Here is a 21718-nt window from a genome sequence, read left to right as displayed (position 1 = left end):
CTGTTTCACAATAACACTTCTGCTTCACAATCAATAGCGTGGTTAAATCAAAACTGATTACTGACTACTCAGCTTGCTCTGCTTTTATACTCTCCGTTTCCTCGTTCACCCATTTCCCCTACGGTCAAGTAATTTCTCGAACTTCATGCTTGATTACCAGCCATATGCAGGTATACTTGTAGTTTGTAACCATATGCGTGTGTATATGTTAGTACTATTTCGGCTAACGACTACATGTGTTTGTGCATATCTCTCCGTTGCCTTGCACGTATGTCAGTAAATGATGATTGATTTGATGTACACAAGAGTAGCAGCTTACTTTATTGTTTTTGTGCCTTTATTTAATGACCCTAGTAATGTGAGTATCACTTAATGATGATAATATTCGTCACAATATATTTACTCTATGTGAAGTCCTCACGAACCGATCAGTTCAACACATTTTACTTAAATTTTTATTTTTTATTATTGATATTAAAGAAATATTACAAAATTTGCGACGGGGATGGTTACTTGTATATGTTTCTGAATTTCACTTCTTCATCAGCTAGATTTTCGGGAGATGAGTTTTGAACTCGAGATCATCAACATTCATTCTTCATACTAGTATAAAGGAAAATGCCCCTATCCACTCAGCCATATGAATGCGCCGATGAACGTTTTGTAATTGGTCACTTAGTATTGCTTTTTTGTTACTATTCTGTGGTATACACAATTGGGTACTTACATATATTTTTAATCCAAACTATGTGGAATATTTAAAGGTGCGCTCAATAGGACTTAATTACATTGGATTTTTAGCAATACAAATATTATCTGTATCAAAATTATATATTAATTTTCTTAATCTATTGACATCATACCTGTATAAAGAAAACTACAACAACACAGCTACAACAACAATGAAGATATTGTACCAACAGTACCATTTATTTATTTTTTATTTATTTATTTAAGACTTCTAGAAAATATACGTTTTCATACAGACTAGGGAGAATAAAAAAATTAAATTACAAATTAATTAACGATCCTATTTAATAACAATTTAAAATTACTTTTTGGTAGAGAGAAATCAACATCATGTGCACATGAGTACAAATTAAATTCTCTTAAAACTCTTAGAATAGGAGAATGAAATGCATACGTTGTTCTAGCTCGATCAATAAAAAAGATGCCAGTACTCTGAGCCAAAACGGCGAATAAATGCAAGCATAGCAATTATGTAATTTATATGACCAAGAAATAAGAACTTGGAGTCAAAGACAAAGCCAATATCCGAAATTTCTCTAAGGGAGCAAAGTTGTGAGTCCTCAATACAATATGAGGTGGTAATGGGAGAACGAGACTTTGAGAAGGAAATATGAAAGCATTTTTTATGTTCAAATGTAATCGGTTACTCTTACACCAGGCTACAACGTTATTAAAATCCGCTTGTAACTTAACAGAATCTAGGTGACTGGTGACAGCCATAAATATTTTCAGGTCATCAGCATATAAAAGAAGTCTTGCCTGTCGAAAGCAGCTTGATATGTCATTTATAAAAGTAATAAAGAGCAACGGACTCAAAATACTACCGTGAGGAACACCCGAGGAGGCAATAAAAAACGTGATGAAGTATTGTCAACTTTTACTACACAGCTTCTAGATGAAAGATATGATATTATCTTTCAACCAAACTGGCTAGTTTGGATAATAAGAGCGAGTGACTAACTTTATCAAAAGCTTTCGAAAAGTCCGTATAGATGGTATCAACTTGACAACGGTTACCAAAAGCTAATAAACAGAATTCTGAAAATATAGCTAGATTTGTCGTGGTTGATCTTCCTGGCAGAAAGTTATGCTGATTAGTTGATATTAAGCTCTTAATGGCAAACAACATTTTCTGTTTAACGATGTACTCAAATAATTTAGAAACCGTAGATAATTTAGAGATGGGTCTGTAATTGGAAGTATCATTCTTGTTACCGATTTTAAAAATAAACTCGCCACTATCGAGCGATTTATTGAGAACAATAAAAGAGGGTAAGCAAAAGCTGGGCAATTTTTAAATAGGCAGGCCGATAAACCTTCAACAACAGCCTGTGTTGTATAACTAATATTCACAATGCCATCTATTACGTCATCAATTATTAGGTTTAGAGCACAAAAATTAATAGAGAAGTCAACGACTGGGCCTGGTTGTCAGTTCCTTCAATGTCAGACTCAAAGTTGGAACTGAAAAGTCCGCAAAAAATTTGCAGTCTCATAGGAGGTCGAAGCAATGGTTTCTTTATAGAATACTTCAGACGGAATAACGGAAAGGCTTTAGGATTCGTTTTGATTCCAGTTTCATATTTCTGAACATAATATTTATGTAGCAACCTACTCATGGATTTAAACTCCTTCGAGTAACGCAGAAGAGTCCGAAGACTTACATTTTTTATAAAAATTGTTTCTTAATTTTTTTAGTTTCTTTAAATCTTTAGTATACCATGGAATTTTATAAGATATTTTTTTATTGATAGGAATAATGTATAGTATAATCTTGGTTAAAAAATATTTAGATGATAGCGTGACTTGACATTTGACCTAATACATCAAATTATTTTGACATAAATGATAAGAAACAAAGTTTGATTTGTTTTTTTTCCTTTTCTATGATTTCTTTTTTTTTTAATAATTAGTTTAGAAGGAAGCATTCAATTTTTTTCATTAAGAAAGATTAAAAAGCATGCATTTACAAGTAATAATAATAAGAAATTATGTTTAACATAAACTTGTAGTTAATTCTTTATTACTTACGTGTGAACAAAACATGTAGTTACGAAAAAATTCCGGGTTCATGATAAGAAAATGAATAATCGATGGCAGCGATTAAATGAAATACTAAATTGAAACTAGAACAATATAAATTACACTGTGCAACAGCCGGCTGGGTATTGGACCAAACCCACTTTTTTGTAGAGATTGACGTTTAAGTGGACAAAGTACTATCTCCGTTTTTTGAAGTTAGTCTCCAAAAAATTGATATCGGCTTTCGAAGTTCGAAATTCTACATTTCGAAGCTCGAAATTTAATTTTTTTTGTTAACGCGTCCAGCAAATTAAAAAAGTAAAAATGTCGTCGTGGTTCGCCTTTTTTCTTATATATTTTTATCGCTGAATTCTTTTTTTGAAAAATTTTGTATAACAGCTGTTATACGAGGTGAAAAGTCAGAACTTCGAAAATATGAAAAATCATATATTTCCGAATTTTCGCAACCCATATAAAAATCTTAATATTGCTGTGAAGGTGATTAAATGGCCTTTATTTTGTTACGCATATCTTTAAACTTTATGAAGAAAAATTTGGCAAAACCCCTGTTTAAGCGAAAAATTCCTTTCTTTGCCAAAAATTTATTTTAACCAACACAATTTCCAGCTGTTAAAACTATTGAATATTAAATAAATCATAAACTTGCATTAAATGTGCTATTTTTAAATCAAAGCACAGCGTTTTTATACTTTTGAGCTCTTAACAGTATGTCCACTGGGCTTCCCAACAAATTATGACGATCATCTATGCCATGATTTAAATGTGTGTAAAAACGACAACTAAACCAGTCCCTACATAAATTTTTTTATAATTAAATCAAATAAAGCTTAACTACACAGTAGAACTGCAGTTAAACTTGTGTTTTGTTAAGCTAAATTTATTAAAAGATATACATATTACAAATGATTTTTCATGTTGTTTGAAACAAGAGTATTTTCTTCATCTACACCGTTAAGGCCTTGGTCATCGTCAATTTCGTCTTCGTCCTCGTCCAGGCTTTCCTCAGCAATCTTTAGCCACCAACATATATCAGCTATCGTGGCGTTTAGCTTTTTGCCTTTGTATCGAGACTCCATTAGTATAGCTGTTGGAAGCGTTCTCCTTGTTCATCGAATTGGGTAGAAAGTTGTCTCTCTAACCAGTCGAGATGAGCATGCATCAAATGCACTTTTAAGGACATATGAACGTGTGCTTTGGAAAACGCTTCCACTAGGTTGTTGACATACTTTCGAAAATTGTCATTACGCTGATTTCCAAGAACCTTAGTAATAACAACACCTAACGCACTGTACATCAATGACTTACCCGATGTCCTTAAGTATTGTAATGTTCATATCTACGCTGATGATGTGCAGTTGTTTACGTGTTGTCCTCGTGATCAAACTAGCTTGTGCATAAGTAACTTAAACCACGATTTGAATCAAATATTTTCATGGGCTGCTATGAATGGCTTATGTATAAACCCGAATAAGTCAAAATGTATTGTTTTTCATAGAAGGTCTTTTCCCACTAATGATTTGGAGAATGTAGTGTTCGACAATTCCGTTATAGAATATGTAGATGCGGCGAAAAACTTAGGGGTAATTTTTAACAAAACATTGACATGGAAAGACTATATTTTTAGAACGGTTGGGAAAGTGTATGGAATGCTTCGTACACTATGGGTAACATAGTATTTCACGCCTTTGCACATAAGACTACTTCTGGCTAAAGCGTACTTAATACCTACGCTACTCCATGGTTGTGTGATTTACTCAAACTGTGACTATCTGTGCAAGAACAAACTAAATGTTGTTTACAACAACATTGCTAGATGTTTATGGGTTGAAAAGATTTGACCACGTATCTCAACATGCTGAAAGGTTGCTAAACATTTCTTTCGAAAATCTTTTAAAAGTCAAAACACTGTCCTTCCTCCATAAATTGATACACACGAAGGAACCTGACTATCTATATCGTAAGCTTATTTTTCTGCAATCATCAAAATCGGTGCTTCTTCTTAAGCACATCAGATACCGCTCGCTAACCTCTGAGCGCCAATTATTTGTTACTGCAATACGTCTTTGGAACTCGCTACCTACAAGTCTTCGACTCTTAAGTAATGCTCTGCACTTCAGAAAAGAGCTAACATCATTTTTTAACGACTCTTAAACTGGATCTCAAATTGTTGTTGTTAAAATGTTCATTTCTAAGTCCTTTTCCTTTCTCTGTGTCTTCTTTCTTTATTTGTTAAATACTATTCAATCTATAACCAGCCAAAGGTTATCATCACTACTGCTGTCTTTTAATATTTATTAACTACTTTTCCGTTATATTTAATTTAATTTGATTAATCTAATTTATTATTATTATAAATGTTCAATTTTTATATCTCATGCTATTCATGACTAGCACTGTTAAATAATTTGTCAAAATTGTTGTGCTAGGAACAAATTTTCAAATAAATACATACATACATACACTCCGAGCAATCACAGCATTAGTATCTAAGGTTTTAGTAAAATTTTCGCTTTTTATCATCTTTCGAATGTCTGGACCGTTAAAAATATCTAAACATGTATTAAAATATATAAAAATCTATAAGTCAAAGGCATATTAATATGTAATTTAAATACGAACCTGCTTCAATTCTGGCGCAAGAAATTTTAGGAAACATTTGTCTCAGACACGCTTTTGAGTCATCATTGGTTTTAATGAATGACTTGATAAAGTTTGTTACTAGTAGTTTATATGTAGTGGCGAAATCAAAAATTTCTCACGACTTACTAGAGAACTGTTTATGACGTTTGCTTTCCCAACAGTATTTTCGTATCGAAGTGGTCAATCTTTTTTATTGTATTTTTTTTTTTAATTGTATTGGTCTCCGGTATAACGCGTATCCCACAAACAAATAAAGCACATATTCCTTGGTCATCCAGGCGGTGCCAGTCCTATGATAGTGGCTACTACTTTCATGTCTGCGCATACTCTCCACTGGAATTGCTCGTACTGTATATAATCGAGAATTATAAAAACGTAGTGCTTTGATTTGAAAATAGCACATTTAATGCAAGTTTATGATTTATTTAATATTCAATAGTTTTACCAACTGGAAATTGTGTAGGTTAAAATACATTTTTGGTAAAGAAACGAGTTTTTTCGCTTAAACAGGGGGTTTCCCAAATTTTTCTTCATAACATTTAAATATATGCATATCAAAATAAAGGCCATTTAACCAGCTTCACAGCAATATTAAGTATTTTATATATGGGTTGCTAAAATTCGGAAATATGAGGTTTTTCATATTTTTGAAGTTCTGACTTTTCACCTCGTATAACAGCTGTTATACAAATTTTTTCAAAAAAGAATTCATCCATTCAAATAAAAGAAAAAGGCGGACCACGACCACATTTTTACTATTTCAATTTGCTGAACGCCTTAACAAAAAAAATAAAATAAAATTTCGAAATGTAGAATTCGAACTTCGGAAGCCGATATCTATTTCTTGGAGGCTAACTTCGAAAAACGGAGATAGTACTTTTTATACTTACGCTTCAATCTCCTCAAAAAAGTTGGTTTGGTCCAATACCCAGAAAAAAAGTTGATTTCGTCGCATAGTGTTATGAAATAAAAAATAAAACAATGCTTTAAAAAATGTTTTCATACAATAAATCCAATGAAGGGCACTCCCCGCCTAATAAAAAGGCGTGAATACCAAGTACTCGTGGAATTCGATGTGTAAACCCGGAAAAAATTTTGTTTAAATTGATATTAGAGAAATATTGCAAAGTTTACAAACGGCGATGGTTCCTAGGACATGTTTCTGAATTCCACTTCTTCATCAGCTAACTTCTCGGCAGCTGTGTATTGAACTCGAAATTTCCAACATTCATACTTTATGCTAGTGTAAAGGCAGATGCCTTTAACCACTCAGCCATATGAATGTCCCGCTGCTCGCTTTGCAATTTGTCTCTAAGTATGGCAACACAATATGAGCATGTTTCGCTAATTCAATACAGCTTATTTTTTTTTTAAGTTAACTAGAGCTCACCCAGAGGCTGCATCTAACCCACAATAGAGGTAACCTTACCAGAAACAATCAGTTCCGGTACTTACGCTCTTTTTCTTTATTACTCCAAACAGCATACCAATGCAACACACTACGCCTACGCTTATATATTCTCTAGTATTCCATACAGTACATATACCAATATTACACACTACATGTGTCCCGTACCTGTATCCCCCTTAGAGCATACCTCTAACAAAGACTATGCTTGGGCTTACGTTTCTCTCTTACGCTTACTCTCAGGACTCCCCCCTTCCGTGAGAAAAGATATTTACAGACCAATAATACAAAGGAACAACATTGGCTAATTGGCAAAGAATAAACTACTTATGCAAAGAAGGCTATTGGAAAAAGTTGCACAACAACATAGGCATGGCTTTCGCCGAATGTTTTTTGTCAACAGTGCATTCATTGCAGGAGTGCGGATTCGAGTCCCACTCCCGTCAGAAATGGTTTTGATGAGATTTACAAGGTATAATTGAAAGAGCTGTCGCCTTGTCCATCCTGATGTCAAGTTGTTTAAATTTACCCAAATTATGAAGTAAATTAAAGGAAAGTAAGATGATAAATTAATTTCCAAGAACTGTGTTGAGATTTTAATACCTTTTAATTGACTTAATTAATCAAAATGATAAGTTGATTCTATGAAAATCGTTAAAACGTATTTTTTTTTGTCAAAGATTATCTTTAGCTAAGTATTTAAATTAATCTTAATTGCTATGAAAATTTATTACCTCCATTATAATGTGCACTTAATTACTAATTATTATTACTTTTGATTTCAGTTTCGGCTAAATTTGTTCTAAATATGCTGCCAAAAAAAAATAATGGCCTTATAATTAAGATCATTGGCTCCTGTCTGGTCGTACTGGGTCTTATACACGCATTTTTCAGTGAGCCGATATTTAACAAAATCATGGAAAAGGTAATGAATTGTTCTTAAACATAGAACTTTACTATTTATAAGCAAACAACGAAACTTCGTAGAAGTTAAAATATAAGCGAACCGGTTCCGAAAACAACTTCCAAATAATTCGTCTATGATACCTAAACAGTCACAAAATGATAACAAAAACAGTCCAAAGTTCCTGTCTTGTCCGATGGCATTTTTCTAGATGCTCTAGGCTCAGCGACGATAGTCCCCCGACGGGTGCTTTTGTTGCACCATGCTGCAAAGCCGCGCACCCAACAACACCGGTCACCCTGACGCTCACCCAGGTGGATTCTGTCCCAGGGGCACAACAGCACATGGCACCTAGCCTTGCAGCACCTGGGTACAACCCTACATTGACCGCGTCTTCTTCGTTGCACTTCAGAATAATGCAGTTAAACTGTAATGAGTTTACTGGGAAGAAAACGGAGATAGTGGACTTCATGAAGCGGCGCAACATCCGCATAGCTGTGATTCAAGAGACTAAGCTAACTGCAAAAACTGCTTTGCCGACCTGCTCTGGCTACAACGTCCATAGAAAAGATCATGCGAAAGGAAATGGAGGCGGAATGGCATTTATATGATGAATAATATATAATCATCATCACGAATAATATATAAGCATCATATAAATGCCAATCCGCCTCCATTTCCTTGCACATGATCTTTTCTATGGACGTTGTAGCCAAAGCAAGTCGGCGAAGCAGATTTTGCAGTGAGCTTAGTCTCTTGAATCATAGCTATGCGGATGTTATGCCGCATCACTCTGTGCAGTATAATGTATTTGATGCCGGCATCGGCCGCAGTGACGGTGTTCTGGAGTCCGAGCGATGCGAATTTAGAAATCATCAACATCTACATTCCCCCTCTCACCTGCTGCCCCAGTCGATATTACCTGATATTAGTGCTCTTCTAACTGATGAAAACCGCCCAGACATATGGTAGCGCATTGTCATAGCTCACCACATACATATCTTCATTGTAAGTATGCTTGTAAACTGCGTCAACTGGCAGCCGATGGTAACATTGGCATCCGACCACATACCCATGCTCATTTCGCTTGAGCAATCAGCCGAATTCATCACATCTGATATACGCACTTTCATCAACCACCAAGGCACATTCCCCTTTCGCAAGGACATTAAATCTGCGTCGGATTGCTTTATTCCCTTTGATGGAATTTCTGCCAAATTTTCCAATTTTCAGCCAACAATACGTAATGCATTCCTTGGTGGGCAGAGCCAGAAGGCAGGCCAACAGAAACGCCCATGAGCATAAATACAGCACGTCTCCTATTACCAATCCCAAAAAATTAGGTATTAATTATACTGTGGCGAATGTTGACATTTACTAGGCTTGTATACATGAATACATCAGTCATCATTCATACACATACATACAAGGCAACAAAGAGATATTTCACATATGTGGTCATCAGCCGAAGTTGTTACTCACACATACACACGCATATATGTAGCTCAATTACCAAGCAAGAGATACAGCAGTTCTGGAAGGCGAAACGTCTAGACTTTAGTAGAAATATGCGAATGAAGCAACGGAGAGTATAAAAGCAGCGCAAGCTGAGTGGTCAGTATTCAGTTTGATTTAAACACGCTAGTAGTTGGCTCGAATTTTCTCAAGTGGGCCACTTTAAAATCGATTATCTCAGTTTTCATTGACTAATACGGTTTTTAGTCGGTTTGGAGGTAGAGACGATCTCCACAAAATATTTTTGCAAAAAATTTTATTTTACATTAGTTATTAACCGTTAGAGTTTTTGATAATGTTATTATCATGTTATTTTAAAAAATTTATAACTCGTGAACGGTTTATCGAAACTCAACGTTTTATATATCAAAATTTTCGTCAATTAATATACTTTGCCATAAAAAAATTTATTTTTATAACAAATTATTATTTTGCAAAAAAAATTCTGTTTGTTTTAAATAATTAAAAATTAATAAAACTTCTCCGCCTGTGAGAAAATTTTAACACATTTCATTATATTCTACAATCCCTTAAAACAATTTTGGTGAAAAAAAATCATTATTTTGCATTAGGTCAAAAGTTATACATGTTTTTGTGACCGCGCTCCTACCTCCAGCGTTAGACGAGCACGTTTTGACGCTTGCGCGCTGAGTCATCGTGACTGAAAACTATCAATATCATCATTATTACCTGTCATTAGGAGCTGCAAAAAATTGTTTTCTTTTTCAGCAAGAGCCACCGATTTTATTAATTTTGTTTATTACAGTATTTGAAAAAAATTTTACAATTTTCGAGAAAAATGTGTTGTGTTTCACCGAACGTCGATACAGAAAAGCCCTTTTACGTGTAAATTATCGTAGCTGCTTTTTCGTGAGCAGAAAATATTCTGCACAATAACTTGTTTTCTAAAGGCTGGTAACAGTGAAATGAACGTGTTTGTTTTATCATTTTTGCACTCAAGAATTGTGATTTCAAGAATTCTCTATGCTTTTCATGCTCTTCGTTGGTGCAGAGATGAAAATGAATTTTTTTTGAAAAATTGCTTTGCCCACTGAAACAGTCTTTCAGGAGATGTTAGTAACAAATCTGTATCTTTTTGCAAACTTGTGAAATACGCGTGTCTCTTGACGGTACCCCCTATTCCATCACAAGCACCTTTGCCGTGGGATGTAGCGAAAAAGTGCCACTCTGCATTAATACCAAAATCATTCTTATGATAAATCAAATTCAAAAAATTGTACTTGTTCTTATATTGTTACGCTGCCCCATCCGAAAAATAAAAAATTTTCTTTATAGTACCGCCGAATTTTTCTTTTAAATGGGAAATAAGTTTCCCGTTAAACAAATGTACAGCTACTGAATCGGGCTGCAGATTCTCTGAGAAAATTACGAAATTCTCATTACGTAAAATATTGTTCTCTCTATAATAGACAACAAAAACATGAAGCGTGATTTGATCTTTGCACCAATGTTGTGACTGAATTTCATTTTGTATTTGGTATGTATAATTTTGTGAAAAATCTTCAGTGACAATGAATTCGCCTTCGCCTACGGTATCTTTGAGTTTAGCCAAGTATTCTGTTTGGGATTTCGCTATGAAATCATGTTTCAGAAGTTTTAACAAATCTTCCGCGAGGTGTTCCAAAAAAACTTTTCTTGATTCTGTGACCAGTGAAAAATGGCATCTAAAAAAAGTGTTGCGTGTACGCAATGTCAGCAAGTGTAATTATATTTTCTAACAGGAATTAAAAAAGGGTTTACCTATCAGTTGAAACCCACTGATGAAATGAAATTTTTGGAATCTTCTGATTCATCAAAATTGATTTGATTTCGTGTATAATAAGTTTTGTACCAGGGCATTTTTTGCACTCCAAAAGATAATATTCCGATGTTGGATTTTCGCAAACGATTTTATGGAGCCAATCGCGGTATGTTGCTGGGTAGTCTATCTTAAACTTTATGAATTCTTGTTTCAAGGCTTGTATTTTCAATCTCACATTTTGGTGAGTTTTACAAACGCAAACAATGTGTGTACCCTTTGCTCCGATTAATATGCATTGGGGTGGTCTTAATTCCCTAAATTTAGTGAGAGATATTTGCACATCGGGGTAATCTTTCAAGAAACGTGAGTGTAATTCATCAAGGTTGCCCATTAACAATTGTTTCTGCAATGATTTGTAAGGGTATTTCAATATTCAAAAAATTCAAAAAAAAATCCTTTTCAATCGAAGAAAACTCACCGTGACATGATGACGTTTCCCGTCAATGACGACTGACTTCGAATCTTTTTTTCCAGGTAAAACACGACTAATTTCATCCGATAAATAAAAATTTTTCCCTTTCTCTACTATCGACACATCTAAGGGATGTCCAGTTTTTGGATTTACCCGGGCTGCGAATCCTTTAGTTGCGCGTAATTTTTTTGCTCGAGTAGCCAAACGACGAGAAACACCAAACACTTTTGCCGTTTTAAGAATACTCCACTCCACTGGCATTGTTGTTAGAAGAAACATTTTCTCAGATCTCATTGGTTGTCTTGAGATTGCTTCTTTCAAGTCTTTTACCCATTTAAGAAGCTGATCGTTGTTTCTAGGAATTTCGTTTCCTAATTTTGACTGTATTTTCTCTGTAATTTCCATTACATTTCTCCTTTCATCGTCCGAAATATTAAGCTTCGCTCTCTTATTAGATGAACAAGTGATCTCTTGCACGATACCAATGATTTTTCCTCGTTCCATTTCATGTTGAACAAAAGAATTGTTTCGAGAAACATCATCTTCTTCTTCGTCGGTTGAATAAGTATCATCTTCTTCTTCTTCTTCGGAATTATTTGTTTTTTCTACTTCACTCGGGACGTACATTCGGGTTTTACACGACACGCACATGTATTTTCCAACAAATTTATCAAATTTCGAATCATATTTCTCAGTGATTTTTTACGAACTCTTCCGTGATTCTTTTTTTTTTAAGGGATTGCAGCATGAATTCGTCGTAGGCATTATCGAGCATTAACTATTTAAAATATTGTGGATTCATTTTTTTTATACGGCTATTGACGTTGCTCTAAACAAACCTTCCACGAAACTGAGAAACACGGCAATATGCAAGCATTAGCACGGTTCTTCGTTTGTTTTCCATCGTCTTGGAATTTTCCAGATCAGCATAAATCATGCACAAAATTTCGGTCTTACGATGACTCAGGGTGCGAACTACATCCTTATACCCACCTACTCTCTCTTCTTCATCTATTATTTACTCTTGTTGCTACATACGTTAACTTGCCTACATAACTTCTCTTTTAGGCGACATATCCTTTTCTCTTATTTCTAAATATTAGTACCTAATTAGTGATAAACTTTAGTAAGTGAGATCAAGTATATATATAAGTACATTTCTCCTTTTGACCGCTGTTTGGATGATATTGCCAATAAAACGATATCATCGGAGTTAACATAAAAAATCAATCGTTTTTATTTAATACTTATTAAAGTAAGTATGTTTGTCGCGAGCGTCAAAACGTGCTCGTCTAACGCTGGAGGTAGGAGCGCGGTCACAAAATATGTATAACTTTTGACCTAATGCAAAATAATGATTTTTTTTTTCACCAAAATTGTTTTAAGGGATTGTAGAATATAATGAAATGTGTTAAAATTTTCTCACAGGCGGAGAAGTTTTATTAATTTTTAATTATTAAAAACAAACAGAATTTTTTTTGCAAAATAATAATTTGTTATAAAAATAAATTTTTTTATGGCAAAGTGTATTAATTGACGAAAATTTTGATGTATAAAACGTTGAGTTTCGATAAACCGTTCACGAATTATAAATTTTTTAAAATAACATGATAATAACATTATCAAAAACTCTAACGGTTAATAACTAATGTAAAATAAAATTTTTTGCAAAAATATTTTGTGGAGATCGTCTCTACCTCCAAACCGACTAAAAACCGTATTAGTCAATGAAAACTGAGATAATCGATTTTAAAGTGGCCCACTTGAGAAAATTCGAGCCAGTTGTGAAGTATAATTATGAAGTACTACACTCAAATTAGTCTAAATAAAACCAGTTTGCAATACGGAATATTGAAGTTATTAATTCGACAGTTCAGCGATTCGAACTTTAGTAGAAAGTTTCAAATAAGCGGAATTTCCCTAAATTCGTTACAATACTGAATAATCTTGATGATTATAGAAATGGTCCCTAAATGATTCCTAAAACTGTTCTGAAACTATCCCGAAGTAAACTGATACCACAAATCAGTTCGTTCGCCATTAAAATGGTTCCGAATTTATGTTTAAAGCGATTCTGTTATAGTTTCGAAATAATCACGAACACTGGAAACTGTAAGACGACCGGGAGATGGCCCCTATCAGGGTTTGTCTTTCTTATCCTTATTCCTGGGAAACTACCCATCAAAAGCGCCAAGGTTTTTATCCATTACCCCATTCAAAAAAGTCGGGTCATCCCTGCCGTTCTATGTTCAGTGGCCACAATAAACATAAATAAAACATCAGCTCCCGTATTGGTATCCGAGTTACCCCATCTGGTGTGGTGAACATTCGCATCTGACTCCTCTCCTTAAATCGGTGGTGATCTCGTCCAAAGCAGCAGCGCTTCCTTTCATTGTCTTTATATATTATTCATTTTATTCCGATTTATTATTTATAAAAAAATAATTTTGGTTTTCAGGAAATGGTGCTACGTCCCAATTCAAAAATCTTCAGTCTTTGGAAAAAACCACCAATAAAGCTGACTTTGGATTTTTACTTTTTTAACTGGACAAATCCCGCTGATTTTCAAAATCGCGACATAAAACCAAAATTTGAAGAATTGGGTCCATACCGCTTCTCAGAAGAACCCCAGAAAGTTGATATTAAATGGCATCCAGAGAATGCTTCCATAACCTATAAGAAAAGCAGTAAATATTATTTCGATGCCGCGGGCAGTAAAGGAAGCTTGGAAGACGTAATCACTACACTGAACTCCTTGGCTGTAGTAAGTAGTTGAGCATCAAACCACCGTTTACTCTAAAGCTTTATCAAATCTAACCAATACGAAACTTTTTTAACTGCAGAGTGTCTCAAAAAAAGCGAAAAACTGGAATGTCCTTCGTCAGTATGGCGTCGATCTCGCTTTGAACGTTTATGATAATAATATGTCGATCAAAAAGACTGTAGACGAGTTGCTTTTTGCTGGTTATCATGATTACCTTTTGGATGCGGCTAATATTTTACCTGCTACACTGACTGAGGTGTCCGTTCCATTCGATCGATTTGGCTATTGCTATCCGGTAAGGCGCTGTACAAGCACTGACTATTGATAAGGAAAACTTGCTAAATAGTTTTTTATGTGTTTTTTTATTCTCAGCGTAACGATAGTGCCGATGTCACAGGCATTTTCAACGTTCACACCGGTGCTGATGATATACGGAAATTTGGACAAATCCATACTTGGAACTATCGTCAGCATACGCAAGCTTATGCGCCTCAATGTGATCAAGTTTATGGTTCAGCTGGTGAATTTCAATCACTATACTTGCAACCCAACGAGCCGGTGCATTTCTTTCTTTCGGATGCTTGTCGCACGATGCGCATGGATTATGTAGAAGAAACGGAGGTGGAGGGCGTGAAAGGTTTCCGTTATGAGGGTGGCAAACGTATGGTGGATAATGGTAAGCAAGTGACAGTGCCGTAGTATTGGGCGTGAGTCCTCTAACTTTTTATGGGCCTACAAACAATTCTCACATACAGCCGTTTTGAAACTAATAAGACTTGCAAGGAGTTGTTCAAGCTGCCTACTCACTTAAGCGTCAACTAAACGGAAGTTGCCACTATTAATGGCTATTAAAGCCCTGAGCTTAACTGTATAGCCTGAGCTCGCTTGTGACTACATCGACATATTTTAAGATCAGCATCATCTGTGTTGCGGGAGTCAGTTGTCTCGACCCAGCTAAGCAAGCGATGTGCATAGCTCCTCCACGGTAGCAAAATCATTTTGACTGGAAGTGAAATACAGGCGGTTTGCTGTAAGGCTGTATTAATAGTAGTTTCCTCTATCACGTGCCACTGTCCAATTGCAGGCTATGTGGTACGTCTGAGTAGGCCAACAAATTCTTCCATCTGCAGTTCCATGTTAAATTTTACCAAAAATAGGCGAAAGTATTTCGACCTCGGTACACTTGGATCTTCAGAAGATTTATCCAGATCGGTCTACATCATTCCTAACCGACAATTACCAAATATCAACAGAAATCAGCTGTTCTATCAATCAATTAAAGCTTAGAGCTTGCGCTTCCATCTGGCGTATGAGAGCAACTGCCGGTACGGCAGTGCAACTATTCACAATAGTGCCATAGTACAAATAGATTTCTTTGTGTGCTCACAATCGTTTATTTTTAGCAAATCATTTTAATAAAATATAGCTAAAGAAAAGCACTACGACCAAAATTGCCCAAAGCTTGCTACTAGCCCCAATCTCCATCTTTACAACCAAATTTTTTTTATAGATTTTGATTCCAAATAAGAGCGAAAAAGGGACCCATACATAAAAACAGCAATTAGAAATAATATATATAAAATCTTAATCGGTCGGCTTGGCGCTTTGACTCAACTGTCTTGGGAATAATGTGGCTCCTTAGTTGGAGAAACTTGAAAAAAAGTTGAGGATTTATGTCCAATGAAAAAGGTGTTATAGAAATGGTAATCTAAGATTATTCACCTTAAGCTACCTACTCAGCAGTGCTTAGCTGTGTTGTACTTCGTACAGATATATATCAAAGGATATCTAAGATGCCCGCTGTTCAGAGAAGGTTTTTAGAAGAGCAATTCTGTACGACCATCTTTTGGCGATAAATCAAATTTTTAAATCTCTATGACCATGGTTGGATAGAAAAAGGGCGGCACAACGCTTTTTGTGGAAAGATGCTCCCCAAAGGTTTAACAAAGTGTTGCGGATCTCGTACCCCCGGGCCCACCTATTTTACGATAAGTGCGAATATCACCAAATTCTCTATGCAAGAGCTATTGCTTTGGAAAGGAAGAGAAGTTTATTCTGTACTTCCTTGGTCGAAGTGTGGGACTGCAGACAATAAAACTATTGGGTTCTTCTGTTGGATCTGTAAGGTAATGAAGTCGATCATTAAATTCTACTGAAGTTCATATAGTAAAGAAAGTGGTTTAATAGGAATAAAGTAGGAAATATATTTTTGGGCGAATTTGGCCTCTGCACTCAGTGAGGGTATTTTCATTGGATATAAATATATTCGATCGGAAGCGTGGGATATTTCATGATGGCATGCACGCTAATTTAATATTGTAACGAATTTTGGGGAATTCCGCTTATTCCAAGCCTTGTGCTAACGTTCGAATTGCTAAACTGTTGAATAAATAACTCCAATATTCAATAATGCAAAATGGTCTTTATTACACACTTATACTTCACAACTAATTGTGTGTTTAAATCAAACTGTTTAGTCAAGCCTCAGCATGCTCTGCTTTTATACTCTCGGTTTCCTCATTCACCCATTTCTCTTAAGGTCTAGTAATTTCGTGAACTTCATGCTTGGTTACTAGGTATATACATGTATATTTGTAGTTTGTACCCATATGCGTGTGTATATGTGAGTACTACTTCGGCTGATGATGACATGCGTTTGTGGTATCTCTCTGCTGCCTTGTATGTATGTGTATACATGATGATTGATTTGTTTACGTACATACGAGTGGCTGCTTAGTATCGGCTTAGTGCTGGTATTATCGCTTAGTGGTGATAATATTCGTAACAATATAGAGTGAAACGAATTTTGAGGTCGTAGAGCAGGCAGCCAGTTAGCACATTATTCAGTTACCTTTTGGACCAACTACACCGTCAGCTTTCGTTCCAGAGAAAGGTTAAGAGATCTAAGTAATGTCTTGGATGGATGGGTGATCACTTATATATTGAGAAGATAAATCCCTCTGATATTCCGTGAAGCTGTCCGTATACCATACCATTCAGAGTGGTGTCATTCCACGTTAATTTGTCTACCAGTTCTTTCCCCCTTTATATTTTTTAAGACGATCTGCTTTTTAATAACATCCTTCGTAGTGAGAATGGTATCTTCTCTCTCTTAAGCTAGCTGGAGTCCTTATTAGCGTTTAGAAGAATTCCTTCTGTTATGCAGACACATGCCAGGTACTCACTGTCCAAACACTTGTTATTTATAACGAGCCATAAGTTATAATAGGTTAAACTGTCATGTTCAACATCCATCTTAAGATATTTGAACTGCAGCCTATCTGCGTAACCCTAAAATCAGATACCATTATGTGTCAGAACTTGCACAGAACAATCAAGAGCATCCCCTTTCACTGAACGGAACTGCCCTTTATCCTTTCTACGAGTCTGCCGCTCTCGTGCGAAAAAGTTAGTCTATCCGTAATTTTTAAGGTATCGGCTCTTCTAAGCTTCCGCTATCATGAGAGGGATTATCGTATACACCTTCGATGTCCAAAAAAGGCAAAACATTGCCTCCTCAAATTCGTACTACCTGGGGAGCAGAGCCATGTTGTCACTTAGGATGATATCGTAGAGTGCAGTAGCGCTATATAGATACAATCACCCCTGGAAACGGGTACTCCTCAAAGCTCACTGCTAATTGGCCATCAGCCAAATGGGGAACAGATTGCAATACTTTAAAAAAAGATAATCCTAGTTATTATTTAAATTTTAGGCACCTTATATCCCGAAAACGTATGCCATTGCAATGGACAATGTGTACCCTCGGGTGTGATTAATATTTCATCCTGCTGGTATGGTGCGCCAATGTTCCTATCATATCCACACTTTTACGATGCAGATCCAACATATCTTAGTGCTGTAGCTGGTTTGAAACCACAAAAGGATAAACATGAATTTTATTTGGTGTTGGAACCGAAAACGGGACTTATGCTCGATGTAACAGCACGTTTTCAATCGAATGTGCTAGTCGAACCCATATCAGCTTTTAGGTAAGTTTCAATAGATCAAGAATCAGACCAAACAATGGGAAACCTCTCTACTATTCTGTTTATTTCTTTCTCGCACAGCATGTTCCGTAGTAAACGCCGCATTTTCTTTCCGCTCTTTTGGTTCGATGCACGCACTCGCATTACCCCAAATCTAGCTGAAGACTTTAAACTCTTGCCACGGCTTATTTTAGGCGCTCGTATATTGGGAATCATCAGTGTTTTTGTTGGTGTAGTATTAATCGTTTGGTATCCGATTAAGACGCATTTTCAGCAACGTCTAATACAACAAATAAAAATCAACAATTTAGACAATGAATCCGACTGCATAGTGGGCAAAACTATATCAATGCAGCATGAAATTTCACCTCTACTAATAACAGCAGTTCATGATAATGTGAAAATATTAGAGCGAGCCGATACGACATTGTCGGATTTCAGTATAGAAGCGAGTGAAAGATCTGCCGATTGCAGTTCAATGCAATCGACTGCGAGTTCATCGTGATTAGCTTTTATTTGTGAATATTTTTAATACTCGTAGTTCCTTAATACTTTTTAAACAAGTAATTTAGTAGTAGTGTACATTGTGGATAAGGCAAGTGTGATATCTTAAGCAGAGACGTCAAAATAACAAATAGACAGCCTCAGCTGATTTCAAAAGATACTATCGTGGTCATATCGCGCGTCTCTTTCTATCACGGTTGATAGCTGCTGGGCGTATGTGCCGCCATATTGAACACCCTATCAAAACGCCATTTTGAACATTCTGTCAGCTGTCAGTTAAATAGTTTGACGTATAAAATATCACATTTGGTTTGAACACAATATGGCAGTGTAGCTCAGTAGTGTAAGCCAAATTTAGTAATTTTTTATTTTTTATTTTTTTTATTTTAGATAATGTGGGAAATTGAAATTTGCAATATATTTGAAATTTTTTGAAATATAATTTGAACCTAAAGATTTGAAATACTCGCTTATATCAGGTTATTATTTACTAAGAAACCAAAATTTTTTCAAAATTGTATAGATATAAAAAAATTACTTTAGTATATGTTGCTGAAAATTAATAATTTTTAAGGCAATTATACATTAAGTACAAAGACAAAGCATTGTTGCGCAGTTAAATTAATATTAATAAATTTTTTAATTTTATAAAAAAACGCGGGTTCGAATCGAGCTCAAGGCCTAACAATAATTTTGTATTTTGTTAGGCCTTGAGCTCGATTCGAACCCGCGATCTTAAAATCAGTAGGCCGATATAACAACAAAAATTGTTTATAAAAAAACTTAAAAAAACGAAGACATTTTTTGTTTAGTAATATATCAAAAATTAACTGGTTTACAATTTTAAACAAACAAAATAAAAAAAAAAATTTACAAAAATTTCAATAAAAAAAATTTAAGCAAATATTTTTAAGGAGTTCTTCATTTTTTAATGGGGTTAACAGTTTTTGAAGTATTAAACAGACAGAAAAGTCAAACCATTACAGGAGCGGTTCAAGCACATATGGGCCTAAAAACATAAAAAAATATAAATGCAAATAGGGCTGGTCTTGTAGCTGAAATTTTTTTCTTAGACTTCCGACTTTAAGAGAAAATCTGTAAAATCAGCTTTTACTATTATGGAACAGATTATTGCAGTTGAAAACAGTACTAAAATCGTATAAAGATGGTTTTTACCTTTGAAAAGATCTCATTTAAATGAGAATATTTAGTTATATTTGATAACATTTTTATTAATAATAAGGCATATTATTTACATATACACGGAAATGTATTAACATTATCGGTGTGCAAACAAAATTAATTTTGTAAATTTTTTTCGTACATATGCTTTATCGTCGGTTTGCTTTGCACTTTCGTAAAAAAGGCGTGTGTCCATATACATATTTATAACGTACTTGCAAAGTTGGCATCGGTGATCGTTTAATAAGTCATTGCTGAAAAAGGTTTCAACTTTAACGTGATCTTCCATAAAATGGTTCACAAATACCTCCCCAATGCCGTTCATAACTTGAATCATTAAATACAATTTAATATTGGTTTTATCAAGCTTTTGTACGTTTTGTCTTATAGCTTTTTCGCTTTGCAAACATAGACTTATAACATCGCTCGAAGGCGGAATATATGGGCCCTGATTTTTTAAAGCCGATAACCTAGGCATTTCAGTGCCAATAAGTTGTTCTCTACAAGTTAAACATTTTAATTTGTGGTATAACTTCCAGGATACACAACCGGCTATATATGGTACGACCTCGTCGACAAACGGAGAAAGTTGCCACAAGGTGTCAACATATGCATAGTCAAAATCACCCGTCATGTCAAATTGTAATTTAGATTTTTCGCTTACGCCAAGAGAAACACTTAAAATTTTTAAATTATCAAAACTACAGTTTCCGTTTTGAAACTACTTTAACTCATGTCGAACTAAAAGATGTTTATAGGCACTCTTGAATTCTCGGAATTCGGGTTATTGTTAAAACCACGTCTTCCACGAATGACGCCAAAAAAGGTCTCTAGAAAATCTTGATACGTCAACACATAGGATTGGCCGAACGTCTTAAGTTTCGTATATAACTCCAACATATTTTGTAAATCAATAATTAGGCCAAGAAAACCAGTTTTTCTACCAGTTCTTATCAGAGTAATATTGTCAATGTTGCGCAAAGTTAATATATATTCTATAAATACTTCTGCCTGCGCTTTTAATTTAAAAAAAGTCTCTTCATTAACGGGTCCATCAAATTCTTTCTTTGAATATCTATTTTTACAGTTCAAAATGTCGTCAATATTATTAAAATTCATACAAAATTCTGCAGTAGCCTTACTGCCTTCAAATTTTGTATTTATTACGTGGTCTGGTAAAATATTTTCTAAGAATAAAACCGATTTACCCACACTTCCGCTCAGTGTTTGTATAGCCAACTTAACGTTCATAATGCTATTTTTATAATTAATATGTTTCTTTGTTAATTTATTTGCGATACGCAGTCCTTCTTGGTTTTGAACGTTGTACAAGTCAACCAGAAATTGCCATTCAATTCATTGTCCATCTTCCGTCTATATAACTTTTTTGTCGCCCAAACAATCCCTTACTAATTTAATCATGTGACAAAAATCAAAAAAAAAATATATACTTTATCTTTCGTAGCAGGATTTATGAACGTTGGATTAAATTTTGGTCCATACGTGAAATTGGCTCCTAAACTATTACACTTGGTAACATTTGTTGGTGCACCATCAAAAGTAATGGAATACACCCGAGCTCCGCAGCTATGCAATGCATAGAGTTCTTCGATCACTAGCTCACTGCTCCTCACCACGTAGAGAACGTACTAAAAAATATCCAATTGGTATCTTCCAATTGGAGTTAAGTGAAACAGCCATTATTACTAAGACGCTGTTGGCGATGGGAATGGAGTCATTTTCTTCACTTTCTTGAATTATACCCATATCTATTCCGCCTTTGAA

The 21718-nt window shown here is 35.0% G+C and overlaps 1 protein-coding gene across 1 annotated transcript in view; it reads left to right on the top strand.

Annotated features, from left to right (window-relative positions):
* LOC137241884 (uncharacterized) overlaps positions 1-21718 on the top strand; it is a 149069-nt gene that overhangs the window by 28722 nt on the left and 98629 nt on the right. Inside the window, exons 2-8 of the mRNA XM_067769244.1 lie at positions 7627-7766; positions 13953-14258; positions 14338-14553; positions 14631-14934; positions 17974-18250; positions 18329-18748; positions 20473-20575. Coding sequence (XP_067625345.1) covers positions 7650-7766; positions 13953-14258; positions 14338-14553; positions 14631-14934; positions 17974-18250; positions 18329-18748; positions 20473-20575 — 1743 coding nt within the window. The 5' untranslated portion in view covers positions 7627-7649. The remainder of the gene's footprint in view (positions 1-7626; positions 7767-13952; positions 14259-14337; positions 14554-14630; positions 14935-17973; positions 18251-18328; positions 18749-20472; positions 20576-21718) is intronic.

This window comes from Eurosta solidaginis, chromosome 2 (genome assembly GCF_040869045.1).
Source record: "Eurosta solidaginis isolate ZX-2024a chromosome 2, ASM4086904v1, whole genome shotgun sequence".
In the NCBI taxonomy this organism is placed as follows: domain Eukaryota; kingdom Metazoa; phylum Arthropoda; class Insecta; order Diptera; family Tephritidae; genus Eurosta; species Eurosta solidaginis.
The sequence above is the reverse complement of the archived record's forward strand: the minus strand, read 5'-3'. Positions and strand labels throughout refer to the sequence as shown.